We start from the raw sequence: 17,493 nt of genomic DNA, 5'->3' as shown, positions 1-17,493 counted from the left end.
TATATATATATATATATGTCAGTGACACACACACATATATATACTATATATATATTCAGGGGTTGGACAAAATAATGGAAACACCTGGAAACATCAACAAAAGTTAGTTTAATATGGTGTAGGTCCACCTTTTGCGGCGATTACAGCCTCAATTCTCCGAGGTATGAATTCATACCAGTTGTCAATTGTTTCCAAAGGAATTTTAGCTCATTCTTCAGTTAAAACACCCTCCAGTTCTTTGAGCGAAGATGGCGGCAGAAATCAACGTCTAACTTGAATCTCTAAAATCGACCATAAATGCTCAATAATGTTGAGGTCTGGGGATTGTGGGAGCCAGATGAAATGCTCGTGCCATGCTTTAACGATTCTAGCTGTATGAATTGGTGCATTATCATCCTGAAAGATGACGTTCCCCTCCGGGAACAGTGCTTGAACCATAGGATGCACTTGGTCGCCCAAAATGCCTAAATAATCTCGGCTGTTAATTCTTCCATGAAGGGATATCATTGGCCCGATGGATCTCCACGAAATAGCACCCCAGATCATCACAGAACCTCCACCATGTTTTACGGTTGGGAGAAGGCAGTCTGGATGGAAAGCTTCTTTCGGCTGTCTCCAAACGTACGTACACTCAGCCGGAGATCGGAAATAGGGTAAACGATGATTCGTCTGAGAATATCACATGTTTCCACTGCTCGAGGGACCAATTCTGGAGGTTTCTACACCACTCTAAATGCTTGGAAACATTTATCAGTGAGAGCAGCGGTTTTCGAATTGCAGCTCTTCCGTGGAATCCAGATTTGTGCAGCTCCCGATGAACAGTTTTCATGGAAACTGGGTTCTGTAGGTGTTCATTGAGCTCAGCAGTGATTTTCAGAGCCGTGGTCTTGCGATCCTCTCTCACAATTCGCTTTAAGGTCCCGTCACACCTAGCGACGCTATAACGATCCCGACAGCGATACGACACGACAGGGATCGTTGCCGCATCGCTATGTGGTCGCTATTGAGATGTCAGACAGTCCAATCTACCCAACGACGGAGCAACGATCTAGCGTGTCATAGCGACCTTTGTAACTATGTTGGTGGTTGTTGGGACCCTGTCACATTGCATGTTCCATTGACGATTCACACCTCGATGAGGGATGTACTGTGTGACGCTGTATTTACACAGGCGTGGATTGCGCTCCATTGAGGTATGTGGCCAGGTAACCAAAGGGTCACAACCTGGATTTTCCGAACATCTCCATGGAGCTAGGTGACCAGTACGTCCCAAACCTGGCTTCCCCAAACGTATCCATGGGGCTCAGGTGACCGTGGTCTTCAAATACTGACTTCCCCAAACGTCTCCATGGAGCAGGTGACTGGATGGTTCCAACCTGGCTTCTCCAAATGTCTCCATGGGATTAGGTGACCGTAGGGCCACAATCCTAACTTCCCCAAACATATCCATCAGTTCAGTGTTATTCAATGGAGCAGATTTGTGTTCTTCCAGCTGGTGATATGGTTTCCTAAGCTGACATACTGTAGAAAGTCAAATATGTGTCGCTCTTGATGGAGCCATGTTGTCCTGGGTGTTGCCCTGGCAAGTCATTTAATTCTCCTTTCAGAACAAAAGAAATTCAGAAATCCCTTTTTATACCAACATCTGTGGCTCAGGTCATCATCCACAGGTCAGGAGGGAGGTGGAATGAGTTTATCTCTCATTGTTGGAGTGTTTAATCAATCTGCATAGTTCATCCTTCTTTATTTTGCAGGTCAGCAAACTAGCTAGTCTGGTACAATTTGTAATCGACATATTAACAAATATCTATTGTTCAATTACTCTGTGTCCCTGTCATCCAAGATAACAACACAATATGCTGCAACAAACATCAACTCAAGAGTCAACGTTAAAGGCTCATATGAACAATAGTCTGTGTTTCTTGGTCAACTAAAGAAAAACACATAAATTCAAAAGTCAACATAAAGATCATAGTCTATGCCTCCTGGCCTACTGAAAATAGATGTCCGGATAATTAAGATTAAATGCTGTGTCATCACACCCTTCCTGCTGCTATCACTTAGAAGGAGAGCAGGGAGCATCAGCTTTGATGGACTTGTAACATTTTTGTAGAGCAGTTGGGTAGATAAAGGCTTTATAGACACTGTGCAGCAACAAAATAGTTAAAAATATCTGGATGTTGCCTAAGGATTTCATAACTCTATCGTCTTCAAACAGTTCATGTCTTAAGCTTTTCTTAGGCCGGAGTCACACCTTCGAGGAATACCGATGAATGCTATGCGATAAAACATCGCATAGCACTCGGACCGCGGTTAATCTATGGGGCAGCTCCCATCACCATTTTTTTTCTTGGCTGTATTATACGTGCAAGGGAAATCACAGCATGCTACGATTTGCTGCGTATATCAGCCGAGACTCGCCAATGTAAGTCTATGGATGCAAAAAAAAATCGCCCACCACAAGGACCATCTGTGTTATTTGCGATAAATACGCACCAGTGTCCTTTGTAAAGCCAGCAATTCATGTGCACTGTACAGTAAATTCACACTGACAGGTTATAAAAGAATAGATATATACACATGGAATACATATACTATATATATATATATATATATATATATATATACAGTGTATATATGTATATATACAGTGTATATATATATATATATATGTCAGTGACACACACACATATATATACTATATATATATTCAGGGGTTGGACAAAATAATGGAAACACCTGGAAACATCAACAAAAGTTAGTTTAATATGGTGTAGGTCCACCTTTTGCGGCGATTACAGCCTCAATTCTCCGAGGTATGAATTCATACCAGTTGTCAATTGTTTCTAAATAGAAGAAAGACTATGCAAAGAAATAATTTAGGATCACCACACTGATAACTAGTAATTGTGAAAAAAATCATAAATTTTTATTGTACATCAGGTCATGAAACACTACACACAGTAAAAACATTTAAAAACAAAGCAAGGGACTATAGCAGACAAGAAGTCCCATAGTCCACAATATGTCCACCAACTGCCTGTGCAATATACAAATAACATATAAATCACTATTTAGTAGTAGTATGCTGCTGGTTGTTCCATTTAGGTAAGACCATAGGTTATGTAGAGCAAAACCCGATACACAGTGGTTATAGTATACTCAGGTAGAGTGTAATATCATATCAAGCATAATACCTGAATAAATGACCACACAAAGATTATGTTTAATCCTAATAGTCAGTGGCTCTAGCAGATCAAAGGTGAAGTACTAAGAGATGCACTAGCCCTGATTAAAGTATAGCCATACATCACCATTTCCCTGTCAGGGTAAGTATCAAAGTCCTGTCACCCAGTCATCTCAGTCAGCAGTCAGACAGGCAGCCCATCAGGTGGCATAGAGAAACCCACGCGTTCCGACACACAGGGTGTCTTCCTCACCTTCCTCACCTTGAGGAAGACACCCTGTGTGTCGGAACGCGTGGGTTTCTCTATGCCACCTGATGGGCTGCCTGTCTGACTGCTGACTGAGATGACTGGGTGACAGGACTTTGATACTTACCCTGACAGGGAAATGGTGATGTATGGCTATACTTTAATCAGGGCTAGTGCATCTCTTAGTACTTCACCTTTGATCTGCTAGAGCCACTGACTATTAGGATTAAACATAATCTTTGTGTGGTCATTTATTCAGGTATTATGCTTGATATGATATTACACTCTACCTGAGTATACTATAACCACTGTGTATCGGGTTTTGCTCTACATAACCTATGGTCTTACCTAAATGGAACAACCAGCAGCATACTACTACTAAATAGTGATTTATATGTTATTTGTATATTGCACAGGCAGTTGGTGGACATATTGTGGACTATGGGACTTCTTGTCTGCTATAGTCCCTTGCTTTGTTTTTAAATGTTTTTACTGTGTGTAGTGTTTCATGACCTGATGTACAATAAAAATTTATGATTTTTTTCACAATTACTAGTTATCAGTGTGGTGATCCTAAATTATTTCTTTGCATAGTCTTTCTTCTATTTAGAATCTATAGTATCTCTATGTAAATTTGGTGATCCCATTAGGTTATATTTCTGTACTATTTATTGATGGTGCCCGCTTAAACTGCTTTTGAAGTTGTCAATTGTTTCCAAAGGAATTTTAGCTCATTCTTCAGTTAAAACACCCTCCAGTTCTTTGAGCGAAGATGGCGGCAGAAATCAACGTCTAACTTGAATCTCTAAAATCGACCATAAATGCTCAATAATGTTGAGGTCTGGGGATTGTGGGGGCCAGATGAAATGCTCGTGCCATGCTTTAACGATTCTAGCTGTATGAATTGGTGCATTATCATCCTGAAAGATGACGTTCCCCTCCGGGAACAGTGCTTGAACCATAGGATGCACTTGGTCGCCCAAAATGCCTAAATAATCTCGGCTGTTAATTCTTCCATGAAGGGATATCATTGGCCCGATGGATCTCCACGAAATAGCACCCCAGATCATCACAGAACCTCCACCATGTTTTACGGTTGGGAGAAGGCAGTCTGGATGGAAAGCTTCTTTCGGCTGTCTCCAAACGTACGTACACTCAGCCGGAGATCGGAAATAGGGTAAACGATGATTCGTCTGAGAATATCACATGTTTCCACTGCTCGAGGGACCAATTCTGGAGGTTTCTACACCACTCTAAATGCTTGGAAACATTTATCAGTGAGAGCAGCGGTTTTCGAATTGCAGCTCTTCCGTGGAATCCAGATTTGTGCAGCTCCCGATGAACAGTTTTCATGGAAACTGGGTTCTGTAGGTGTTCATTGAGCTCAGCAGTGATTTTCAGAGCCGTGGTCTTGCGATCCTCTCTCACAATTCGCTTTAAGGTCCCGTCACACCTAGCGACGCTATAACGATCCCGACAGCGATACGACACGACAGGGATCGTTGCCGCATCGCTATGTGGTCGCTATTGAGATGTCAGACAGTCCAATCTACCCAACGACGGAGCAACGATCTAGCGTGTCATAGCGACCTTTGTAACTATGTTGGTGGTTGTTGGGACCCTGTCACATTGCATGTTCCATTGACGATTCACACCTCGATGAGGGATGTACTGTGTGACGCTGTATTTACACAGGCGTGGATTGCGCTCCCTTTCTCAAGCCCTCTCAGCTCTGAATGGTGAACGCTACCGCGTCCTGATTGGCCGTGCATTTAAAAGAAGGTGACGTACTAGCGCTCCATTTCATTAAAAAAATACCTACCATTAACTGGCTAGAGAAGCAACGAAAATGGAAAAGCAGATAATCCAAAATGGAGTCACAGCCGTTGGACAAAAACAGGATCTCAACTTGGACACACCCGGGTCAGGAACAAAGAACTGAAGCGCTACTTTGTTAGCTTCTTTTAAAAGGAAGGCCGCCAATCAGGACGCTGTAGTGACCACCAATCGGAGCCGAGGTAGGCGTGGAAACGGGAACGCTAATCCCCGCCTTGTCTTGCTTCTGAGTCGCTAACGAGGTCGTTAGGCTAGGTGTCAATCGTGACGATACAAGCGACTCAGCGGGACATGAGCAACCAAAGAAATGTCCAGACATTTCGGGCACAATCAGCGATACCCGGCAGGGGGGCTGGTCGCTGGTCACTGTCACACACAGCGATCTCGCTGGTAAGATCACTATAACGTCACAGTTCTAGTGACTCAGCAGCGATCTCGCTAGCGATCTCGCTTAATGTGACAGGGCCTTTAGAGTCCGACGGTCTCTCTCAGTCAACTTCGACTTTCGGCAGTACCTCTTGACACACAAAGCATTTGGGCACTTTCTGTTACACTAGCGCCTGCCATAAGAGAACCAACATTTTGGCCTCTTTGAAAATCCGAGAGGTCTGCCATTGGTGTCAGGTTTTCATCAATGTTCTTACAGTTCTGCAAAACAAACAGTTAATTTACATACACATATCACATAACACAAATAATCAACTACAAAAAATTACCATATGTCACGGTTTGCATGTTTATAACATGTTCGAAGATTATGATGCCAAAACGTTAGGTCTTTCCATTATTTTGTCCAAACCCTGTGTATATATATAATGTATATATATAATCACTGCAGGGGCCGACAGGATAGGAGAGATGGATTACATACAGTAAATCTATATAGAATAGGTAGATATATACATGTCAGTGACAAATGCAACTGGTATATTGTGTGTGCAAAATTCTGGACATGTATTTAATGAATAAAAGATTATTTTATGGAAAAAAAGGGAATGGAATTTTCTCACGGTGATCAGCTGTGAATACAGTGAGCATGAACTGCCATGACCTCGTCACTAGCATTTTCCCACAGTCCTGAGGTCACTTGTCACAATCCATTTTTGGATCCGTGGCAGATCTGGATTCTCACATTAAAACTTTTTTCCTTTCAGGCCATCGGGGGTTAATGACAGTTTTTTTCCGCCCGGTGGCTGCTGGTGTAATTACATTGCTGCTGAGTTTGCTGATGCAGGTGGTGACCACGCCCACCTTCCTTCAAAAGGTCACCTGATGCATCAGCTGACAGTCAGTGTTAGAGTTCATTCTGCAGCGACCATGCTGGGAGAAGGAGCTTGCTGGCAGTAGTGGTGCCTCAGCTGTTTATGGTGAATCTGGTGTCGTTATCCTGCTGTGCAGTGTTTTACAGCAGAAAACTAAGTGTTGCATTTTTGTTACCCTGTTCCTTTTGCTGTCTGTCTATCCTTACCTTGTGTTGTCTTAGTGCAGTGGTGGGACCAGTGTCCTCACTTGCTAATTCCTTACTTAGGGATAGGTGCAGGGCAAGCGAGGGCTTAGGTATCCTGCTCGGCTACAGGTTGAAAGAACCTGCATATGGACGTTAGTAAGATCAGGTCACTTCCTCAGGTGAGTGGGAGAGGGAACCCAGCCCAGTGTTCCTGCCTCACTTACACTGAGGCTATGTGCCCACGTTGCGTGTTAAAACGCACACTGAAAACCGGACTCCTTCCCAGAAATCGCGCGTTTTTTTCTGCGCGATTTCACAGCGATTTTACCGCGATTCTGTTCGCAATTTTGCTGCTATTTTATCAAGCACTTTCCAAGCGATTTGAAGCATCGCTTGGAAAGTGATTGACAGGTTGGTCACACTCGTCAAACATAGTGTTTGACAAGTGTGACCAGGTTTTTACTATTGAGGCCGCCTATGCGGCCTCAATAGTAAAAGATAAAATGTTAAAAATGATAAAAAAATTAAAAATCGGTGTATATTTACCTTCCGAAGTCCCGCGCTGCCATCCCGGGCCACAGCGTTCCCAGCGATGCCTTGCGAGACCTGTGATGACATTGGTCTCGCGTTACTATAGCGATCTCGCGAGACCACGTCATCACAGGACCGTGCCGCAAGGCATTACTGGGAACGCTGAGGCCCGGGATGGCAGCGCGGGACACCGGAAGGTAAATATACCCCGATTTTTTATTTTTTATTCTTTTTTTTACAGGGGTATGGTACCCAGGGCCTGGAGGACAGTCTCCTCTCCTCCACACCGTGGGTACCAACCGCACATGAGACGCTTAACTTCCCGCATGGTGGGCATAGCCACATGCGGGAAGTAAGCGATTCTCATGCATTCCTATGGGTGCGGAATCGCGGCAATTCTTTGCGATTCCGCACAAAAGAATGAGCATGCTGCGATTTTTTCCGCGATGCGTTTCTGCCGCGGAAAAAAGCGCAGCATTAGCACAGCATGTGCGGAATGCCATAGGAATGCATGGGGTGCGTTCTGTACACGATTTTTAAACGTTTTCGCAGCGTTTTCGCGCCGAAAATCGCGGCAAAAACGCTTAAAAATCGCATCGTGGGCACACAGCCTAAATGTGACTGGTTTCACATAGACTCATTATTTGCATGAGCCATGAAGATAGAAAAAATACCATTTTGAGTGACTCAGAAATAATACAAAAACACATTATTACTATTTTCTGGTAAAATTGCATGCTTTTTAAACTAAAATCACACACAACAAAAGAATATGAAAAGTGTTATTACCAAAAGAAGTTGAATGGAGAAAAGTAGGGGCTGGAAGAATCATCTGATAATTTAAAAGGACTTTAAACACCAAATGTAAAAAACATCAACTTAAGGCCTCATTCTGATGTCCGCTGTTCTATCCGGACGCCCCAGGACTTTGATTGACAGCTCGTGGGCCAGCTCATCTGTGCAGAGTTGGTTGTCAATCAAAATGTTGGGGAGTGCTTACCGCAGCTACTGACAGTGCTGTGATCTATTACTGTAGCCGCTCTGTGCGCGTCTCTATAACCGAACACCAGCAGCTCCCGAGAGGAATACAGTTAATTTTCCTCTGGTAGGCAGCTTGCATCATTGTAACATGATTAACAATACAATGAGAAAAGTGAAGTCTGGCACTCTTGTGTGGATAAAAATGTAGGGTGTTAGATATAATCTATTGTATATAGTAGTGTTATTAATCATTGTAAAGGAGGGGGAGGTGGGCTGTGACATCACCTATTATGAATGGTGGACCCTGTATTATCTACTGTATATAGAGATTTTATCTGTCATTGTACAGGAGGCGGAGGTGAGCTGTGACATCACCTATTTATTGTAAATGGTGGATCCTTTGTTATCTACTGTATACAGAGGTGTTATCAGTCATTGTGCAGGAGAGGAGGTGAGTTGTGACATCACCTACTGTAAATGGTGGATCCTGTGTTATTTACTGTATGTAGAGGTGTTCAGTCATTATACAAGAGTACAAGAGTAGGAGGTGAGCTGTGACATCACCTATTGTGAATGGTGGTTCCTGTCTTATCCATTGTATATAGAGGTTATCAATCATTGTAATTCTGTCTGTGAATAGAATAAGACTGCTGAAAAGACAAAACTTACTGTCTATCTCAAACAATGCATCAATGCATCAAATGTGTAAAGACTAGAGTTGAGCGAATTTTTCAAAATTTGGTTCCGATTATGATCGGTGGCGAATATTGTCTCTGCAACACAGCTGAACGTCATTTGAGTCAATGAGAGTAGAAATGACCAAATATGTTTGGAATCGATCGTCAAACATAAATTCGGCATGATTAAGGTACTAATATGGCATGAATATGGCAAATTCAGATTTGGCGACCAATTCCGAACATATTCGTTCAACTCTAGTAAAGACTTCCCATTCTACACTGTCCAGCATAATTATTGTCATTTTTGTATTGCTTTGTTTTGCAGATGGAATCCTATTTCTGAACACAAGTCAGACACAGTTACAAGACCCTTGTGTTGTGTCTCGACTGCTCAGTCCGTTGTTTCCCAGAAGTTCTAGGACTTGCCAGTTGGAATTGTCCCTGCACTCAATGGAAGAGTCCACGGTGCGATCATTAATGGTTACTGTGCACAAGGAGAAGTCTAATCTCAGCGTATTATTGCCACCCCTCAAGGAGGCAACAGTTGGCAACAGGTGGGTCACACCCAGGGGTGGATTAAGGGTAGCCAGGGCCCCGGGCTGTTTAGACTCTATGGGCCTCCCAGTCATGTGAAGGGGTCAGGAAGTCACTAGTTTTCATGACGCATACGGTGCGTCAAGGGGTGGGAAGGGGTTAAACACTTAGTTTTAAAAAACCCTGCAAAAACTCAACGTGTGCACGAGGCCTCACAAATACTGAGGTAAAAAACACCAAATGCTCAGTGTGTCCATGAGGCCTTACAAATACTGAGTGAAAAACGCACCAAATACTCAGCGTGTGCACGAGGCCTTATAAATACTGAGGTAAAAACTCACCAAATACTCAGCGTGTGAACGAGGCCTTATAAATACTGAGGTAAAAACTCACCAAATACTCAGCATGTGCACAAGGCCTTACAAATACTGGAAGGCTTCCACCCAACATCTAGTCATGACTCACCTGTACCTAACATCGAAACCAGCTAATAGTCTGCAATCACCTGCTGACCTGGACCCATGACCTGTCAGACAAGTTACTTCACATGAGTCACACAGAGTATTCTGCTTCATGAACTTGCCCAGATAGAAGAAGCAGCCTCCGATGTGCAGCCTGTGGCCGGATACACAGGAAGAGATGCTCCTCATCACAGGCTGTGCCCAACATGTCAGCAGAGGGGTTAACGCCACAGACAAGTCGCCGTCTCCTCACACACTGGACACGACGCTGCATCTGGCGATGAACAAGCGCACATTGCGCAATGTTAATCATGACCCAGATGTTCAACATGTGGAGGACCAAGGGTGATCCAAAAAAGACCCCAGGATTGGAACAGGAGCATGGGAAAATGGACGGCGGTCGGAGGGGCAGGGTTTATATAGGGGTCGGAGTAAGTAAATTTATATATATGCGGGCAGCGCACACATGCACAATCCTCAGGTTGTATAACTTTCAACTGGTCAAAACATTTCTCTCAGTAGGCCAAGAAAGAAATGTGGCAGGAATAAAGTACACCTCATAGTAACTTATGTGTGAGGCAGAGGTGACAAGACCCGCCATCTAGTGCCCACCTTACTAGAGGTGCCCACTGCCCACATATAACAAAGTTGATGGAAACAGATGACTTCCACTATGATGATTGGTTACCGGCTGCCCGACCACACCCATTTCACAACTAGTCACACCCATGTCCACGCCCCAACCTCCCTCATTTAGAACTGCTGATCACACTGACTTGTACTGAGGGCACAGTGGCTGGTACTGTAGGCACACTGACTGGTACTGAGGAAAAGAAAGAACAGAGAGAGAGAGAAAAGAAAAAAGAGAGAAAGAAAGGACAATGAGAGAAAGAAAGAAAGAAAGAAGAAAGAAAGAAACAGAGAGAAAGGAAGAAAAAATCAGAGAGAAAGAAAGAGGGGACAGAAAAAAAGAACAGAGAGAAAAAAAGAAAGTGGGGAAAGAAAGAAAGAAAGAAAGAACAGAGAGGGAGAGAGAAAGAAAGAACAGACAGAGAAAGAAAGAGGGGAAAGAAAGAACAGAGAGAGAAAGAAAGAAAGGGGAAAGAAAGAAAGAAAGAAAGAAAGAAAGAAAGAAAGAAAGAACAGAGAGGGAGAGAGAAAGAAAGAGGGGAAAGAAGGAACAAAGGGAGAAAGAAAGAGGTGAAAGAAAGAACAAAGAGAGAAAAAAAGAAAGAAAGGGGAAATAAAGAACAGAGAGGGAGAGAGAAAAAAAGAGGGGAAAGAAAGAACAGAAAGTGAAAGAAAGAACAGAGAGAAAGAAAAAAGAAAGGCAAGGAAAGAGGGGAAAGAAAGAAAGATTCTATAAAGATACTATACGAGCCCGCCTCACATTGTAGTGCCCACCTGAGCCTCCTGGTGCAGGACATATCATGATCCACTCACATGGCCGACATTCCCAAGGCGATCCCGCTGTCCGTGCTGTCAGAGGAGGACATAGGACATGGTGATGATCTGAAGCATTCCCTGAAGTGCCTCCATGGTTCCGTCACAATCTCCTCCGGTCAGCTTCCAGCACGTGCAATGTCACGTGCGAGTATTCAAGTGCTCCTCGGGGCTCCGCCGTATACTCCTGTGTCCACGGGAAAAGTAAGCTCCCGGTCGGGGCAGTGGGGCAGGCTCTCAAAATCTGGGACGGTTGAGAGGTATGAATGCTCCCCATCATACACCTTGTATACGCATGGCTCCGCACACCTCATACACACACAGTTCCACTTTGTATGCCTCATACATAGGCCTTCGCTCCGTACACCTCGCATACACATGGCTCCACTCAGTACACACATGGCTCCACTCCGTAAACCTCATCAGGGCTGCCAATAGGAAATTCGGGGCCCCATACTGGCAAAATTTATGGGGCCCCCTTGAGACTCCGCCCAGGCTCCACCCTCAGTTCCGCCTCCACCCTAGCTCCTCCTCCACCACGCGAACCTTCCAAAATCCCTCTGCCCTTTCTTGGAAAAACTTCATTTCTGCACCATGCCCTCACCAATCATACATTAACACCATATCACTTACATAGGCCCGAAAGCCATGTGCTTTTTGTTTTACCTCGTACACACATGCGGCTTCGCTCTATACACCTCGTACACACATGCCATTTCGCTCCATACACCTCGTACACATGCGCGGCTCCCCTCCGTACACGTGTGGCTCCGCTCCGTACACCTCACACGCGCGCGGCTCTGCTCCGTACACCTCTTACACGCGCAGCTCCGCTCCGTACACCTCGTACACACACGGCTCCGCTCCGTAAACACACGGCTCAGCTCTGTACACTTCGTACACATGCGGCTCCGCTCCGTACACCTCGTATACACATGCGGCTTCGCTCCGCACACCTCGTGCACACATGCGGCTTCGCTCCGTACACCTCGTACGCACACGCAGCTTCGCTCCGTACACCTCATACACACGCAGCTTCGCTCCGTACACCTCGTACACACACGCAGCTTCGCTCCGTACACTTCATACACATACGCGGCTCCGCTCCGTACATGCGTGGCTCCGCTCCGTACACCTCGCACGTGCGCGGCTCTGCTCCATACACCTCGCACGTGCTCCGCTCCGTACACCTCGTACAAACACGGCTTCGCTCCGTAAACACACAGCTCAGCTCTGTACACACAGGGCTCCGTTCCGTACACCTCGTACACACGCGGCTCCGCTCCATACACCTCGTACACACACGCGGATTCGCTCCGCACACCTCGTACACACACGCGGCTTCATTCTGTACACACATGCAGCTACGCTCCATACACCTCGCACGCGCGCGGCTCTGCTCCGTACACCTCGTACACACACGGCTTCGCTCCGTAAACGCTCAGCTCTGTACACACAGGGCTCCGTTCCATACACCTCGTACACACGCGGCCCCGCTCCGTACACCTCGTACACACACGCAGCTCCGCTCCGTACACCTCGCACGCGCGCGGCTCCGCTCCGTACACCTCACACGGGCGCGGCTCCACTTCGCACACCTCGCACGCGCGCAGCTCCGCTCTGTACACATGCGGCTCCGTAAACACATGGCTCAGCTCTGTACACACAGCGCTCCGTTCCGTACACCTCATACACACGCGACTCCGCTCCGTACACCTCGTGCACACACACGGCTTCGCTCCGTACACACACGCGGCTTCGCTCCGTACACACACGCGGCTTCACTCCGTACACACACGCGGCTTCGCTCCGTACACCTCGTACACACATGCGGCTTCGCTCCGTACACTTCGGACACACATGCGGCTCCATTCCGTACACGCGTGGCTCCGCTCCGTACACCTCGCACACATGCGGCTCTGCTCCGTACACCTCGCACGCGTACAGCTCCGCTCCGTACACCTCGCACGCGTGCAGCTCTGCTCCATACACCTCGCACACGCGCGGCTCTGCTTTGTACACCTCGCACACACACGCAGCTACATCAACCCTGTAAACCCCTCCTGACCCCTCACATAATTCCCTCATCCAGCACCATGACAACCAGCACAGCAGTCCCACATACAATACATTGAGGGCTGTGTGCACAGGACCTGTGATGAGGTCACAGGAGGGGAGGAGTCAGGTGTCACATGATCAGGGGCCTCCACTGAAGCCCCTGATCATGTAACCCCTGACTCCTCCCCTCCTGTGACCTCATCACAGGTCCTGTGCGCATAGAGCAGGGATTTATCAGTGAGGGGCTGGCGCTGCGGTGGTCAGTGGGTCTGGGAGGGGGAGGAAGGGGTCGGTACATGGAGGGGCATGACGCTATGGTAGCAGATTATAACGTGGCAATTTTCCTTGGGCTGGTGGGCCCCCCCCCCACACCGCTGGGCCCTGGGCTACCACCCAGATTGACCTCATTATAATCCGTCACTGGTCACACCTCAAGCAAAATCACGGTAATAGTGTGCACTCTGTCTAAAGAGCGAGGTGCTGGTGTAATGGGCTGAAAAGCCCCAGTATAACGTAAGTCAATGGTTCACCGCACACTCATAGGGTTGATGATGCGAAACAAATAACATCTATTATAGTCCATTAAACAAAGCCAGTCTTACAAAGGCGCGAACATAGTGGTCATGTAGGGTGACAATGATAACGAACAGCGACAATAATTATAGCATAGATGTTTCAACCCTCATTGAGCCGCTGTGTATAATGGACCGGATGCTCAATCCATAGAGGGATTGTCAGAAGGACCCATAAAAAGACATTGCTTAGTAAAATGGCTGTCAAACTTTGGTGGTGACCTGATGATCTGAGTGGAAACAGTGTCGCTCCCGCGTCCGGTCCATTATACACAGCGGCTCAATGAGTAAGACCCAGGAGGGTCGAAACGTCTGTGCTATAATTACTGTCGCTATTCTTTATCATTGTCACCCTACATGACCACTATGTTCGCACCTTTGTAAGACTGGCTTTGTTTAATGGACTATAATAAATGTTATTTGTTTCGCATCATCAACCCTATGAGTGTGCGGTGAACCATTGACTTTCGTTGGTCACACCTCAAGGGCATCCCAGATTCCATACTTCTAGCCTAGTGAGAAAAGTGGATGGAGGCAATTTATAGACTCCCAGTGGAAATAATGAGTAGAAACAACTCATGTGTTTTAGAGATTGATAGAGGCAATACACTGATAGATAGACAGAAAAGAACACAGCAGCACCCTGTAAGCACTTAGATGTATGCAGACATTAAACATATAACATTTGGACTGCATCACTGCTATATAATACTGTATATACTTATAAAATGATTTGTGCGCTAAGCATATTCTTCGTATAGCAGTGATGCAGTCCAAATTTCATATATTTAGTGTTTGCATGCATCTCAGTGATTACATAGTGCTGCTGTATGCTTTGGTCTCTATATTATGCAGTCATAACAGCTTGCACCTGTTCTCACTTGCTTTATTCTGTTGGGAGGTGCTGGTCAGTTTTGCTTCTTTTTTTTCTGATAGATAATGTGAATGCCCAAAAACCTACAGTAATATACTTATGTAGCGGATTCTAAACAGTGTGGATGGTTAATATTAATGCCTGCATGTGATTCTTAGGATGCAAGCACATTGCCATTAATATATACTGTACATACAAACATACCTATATCACCCAGTGCTTCAGAGAGCAGACTTTCAGTATAAAGCTCCATTCACACATTCTGTATGTTTGACTCTTCTATTCTGGGAACAGTGAAACAGAATAAGTTATCTGTGACATCAGTTGTGCAAACAGAGGCAGTGTGGGCCCCATTGATGGGGTTCGTTTGGTGTATGTTTTTTAGAATGGCCAAAAAGTCCTGGATGCAGAAAATTTCCATCTTTTTTCGATTCTAAAAACTGGAACCCAGACTTAGCCCATAATAATCAGTGGTGCACATCTGCTTCTGTTCTCATTTCTGATGCAACAGATCATTTACTCTGTTGCGTGTTCCTAAAATTAACCAGAAAGAAGGAGAAAAATACTAGCAGCGACCAAACCATCTAAATACCAAGGACAACTGCAGGCAGCACACCAAAAATAGTGAAACATTAGTGTAACGGGTTTACTGTAACAGAGAGGAGCCAGAAGAACACAACATCTGATTTCTCCAACTCCTGCACTGATTAGAAGCACTTCACCTTCTTATTAAACAGTGTAAATTTATTTTGGCAGGGCAGGGGTTAATCTGCTCTGTTGAGAGCTCCTGGAGCCAAGGCTCTCAGCTGTGCACTGTTAGAAACTCCCATCTCCTACATAATCTGGGTCCTGGCTAGTACTCATTGTCAGAGATAGCTTATGCTGCATGGCTGGAGGTTGTTGGTGGTCATTAGAGTAGGCGGTTAGTGCATTTATCCGGCATCTTCACCATCAAAAGTATCCCGGGGAGCAAGGCGAGCTAGGGCGCTCACTAGCATTAGGGACAGGGAAAGAGCCCCTGGTCCTGGGTAACTGACAACAGAGTCGTGACAATTAGTGGTTGTAATGGCCAGTTAAATGGTTTTAAATGTGAAAAATGTGGCTTGAGAAAAGTTTACATTTTTTAAACAAAACATTGTCGCACTGGGCCATTAAAACCACTATTTTTTCACTATTGTTGGTGTGATGGCTACAGTTACAATTGTAGATAAATAGATTCAAATAATGGCAGCACCTGTCTCTAGTTGGGGGAGCAATATTCCTGCTAAGATTTTCGAATAAAAAAAGGTCTTGGAAAAAGGCTTCATGGTGGAAACTGAAATGTACATGGGTATTAAAACTTTAGTTTCTTCACTTGGATCCATTATATAATCAGATAAACAGATACAAAATATATAAAATAGGTTTAATACCCATGAAACTTTAAAAAATCAAGGTGACCAATTTTACGTTGAGATATAAGCATTACCCGTAACATGGTTGTAATGGTCATTTGGATATTGCGTTGTAAACCTAGATTCAATTCAGCGTCATCCATTCACAAGTAGAATATTGTTAACCACTTTACATAAATCAGACAGAAAATCAATAAGGAGTCATGGCAGGACGGTCCTTTCTCCTGTGCTCTGAGCAGTATTGCTGCAGTGTGATACGTCTTGGCCGCTTATGGAAGGGACAAAGTTTCTGATTCCATTAATAAAATTGAATTGGCTCGGAGGAGCCGTGGAGCAGTGACTGCAGTGCAGGCTCTGTGCTGCATTAGCTTTGATCTGAGTGTGATTTTAATTGGCACATCCGAGAACATCGTGACCAAAACAGTTGGACATAAGCGGCAGCATGACGTCATCTCTTACTCATCGCAGTCAATCCATTAGGACGCCAGTAGGACTATTTTTATCATACAGTTATTCCCAACCCATTCACCATCAATACACATACATATTATATCACCCTGCTGTAGATATTCTGCAGAAGTGTTTTGTCAGCTCTTTCTACCCGAAGAAAGAAGGATAAGGTTTATATACTCAGAAAGTAAGGTTTATCATCTAGCTCAAAGACCAAGAGAGTAGTGGCGAACGGCTGCTTCTCTGAATGGTCTCCTGTTGTAAGGGACCGACCCCCAAGCTTCAGTGCTGGGTCAGCTATTACACAGCCTATTTATTAATGATATTGAAGAGGGGATTTATAGTGTTGTTTTTATTTTTCTAGCTGACACCAAGCTACAGTATGTAGTATAGTGCAGTCTATGGACGAAGTTCATAAGTTATAAGATGAGTTGGACAAACTGAGAGTTTGCGCATCCATGTAGCAGATGAGGTTCAATGACTACTGATTGGCAAACGTAGCCCTTGGCTAGTGTAAACCCACCCTTAGCCTTGAGAAGAGATGTCTAAGGGGGAGCATGATAAGTAATAAGTACATAAAAGGCCCATACAAAAAATATGGTCAAAAGCGTTTAATGTAAAACCCCCTCAAAATACAAAAGAGCACTCCCTCTGTCTGAAGAAAGAAAGGTTCAGTCTTCAGAAGAGACATGACTTCTTTTACAATGAGAACTATTAATCAGTGGAATAGTCTTCCTCATGAGCTGGTCATAAAGGGAATTGTCGATGATTTCAATCAAGGCTTATATGCTTTTTAAA

General features: G+C 44.9%; 1 protein-coding gene across 1 annotated transcript in view; it reads left to right on the top strand.

Moving 5' to 3' along the window:
- The window catches only part of LTK (leukocyte receptor tyrosine kinase), a 273,250-nt gene that overhangs the window by 185,209 nt on the left and 70,548 nt on the right, over nt 1–17,493 (top strand). The window contains exon 4 of the mRNA XM_073586357.1: nt 9,235–9,463. Within this exon, the coding sequence (XP_073442458.1) occupies nt 9,235–9,463 (229 nt within the window). The remainder of the gene's footprint in view (nt 1–9,234; nt 9,464–17,493) is intronic.

Source organism: Dendrobates tinctorius, unplaced genomic scaffold (genome assembly GCF_039654945.1).
Source record: "Dendrobates tinctorius isolate UK_male_01 unplaced genomic scaffold, ASM3965494v1 ptg000010l, whole genome shotgun sequence".
Lineage (NCBI taxonomy): Eukaryota > Metazoa > Chordata > Amphibia > Anura > Dendrobatidae > Dendrobates > Dendrobates tinctorius.
The sequence above is the reverse complement of the archived record's forward strand: the minus strand, read 5'-3'. Positions and strand labels throughout refer to the sequence as shown.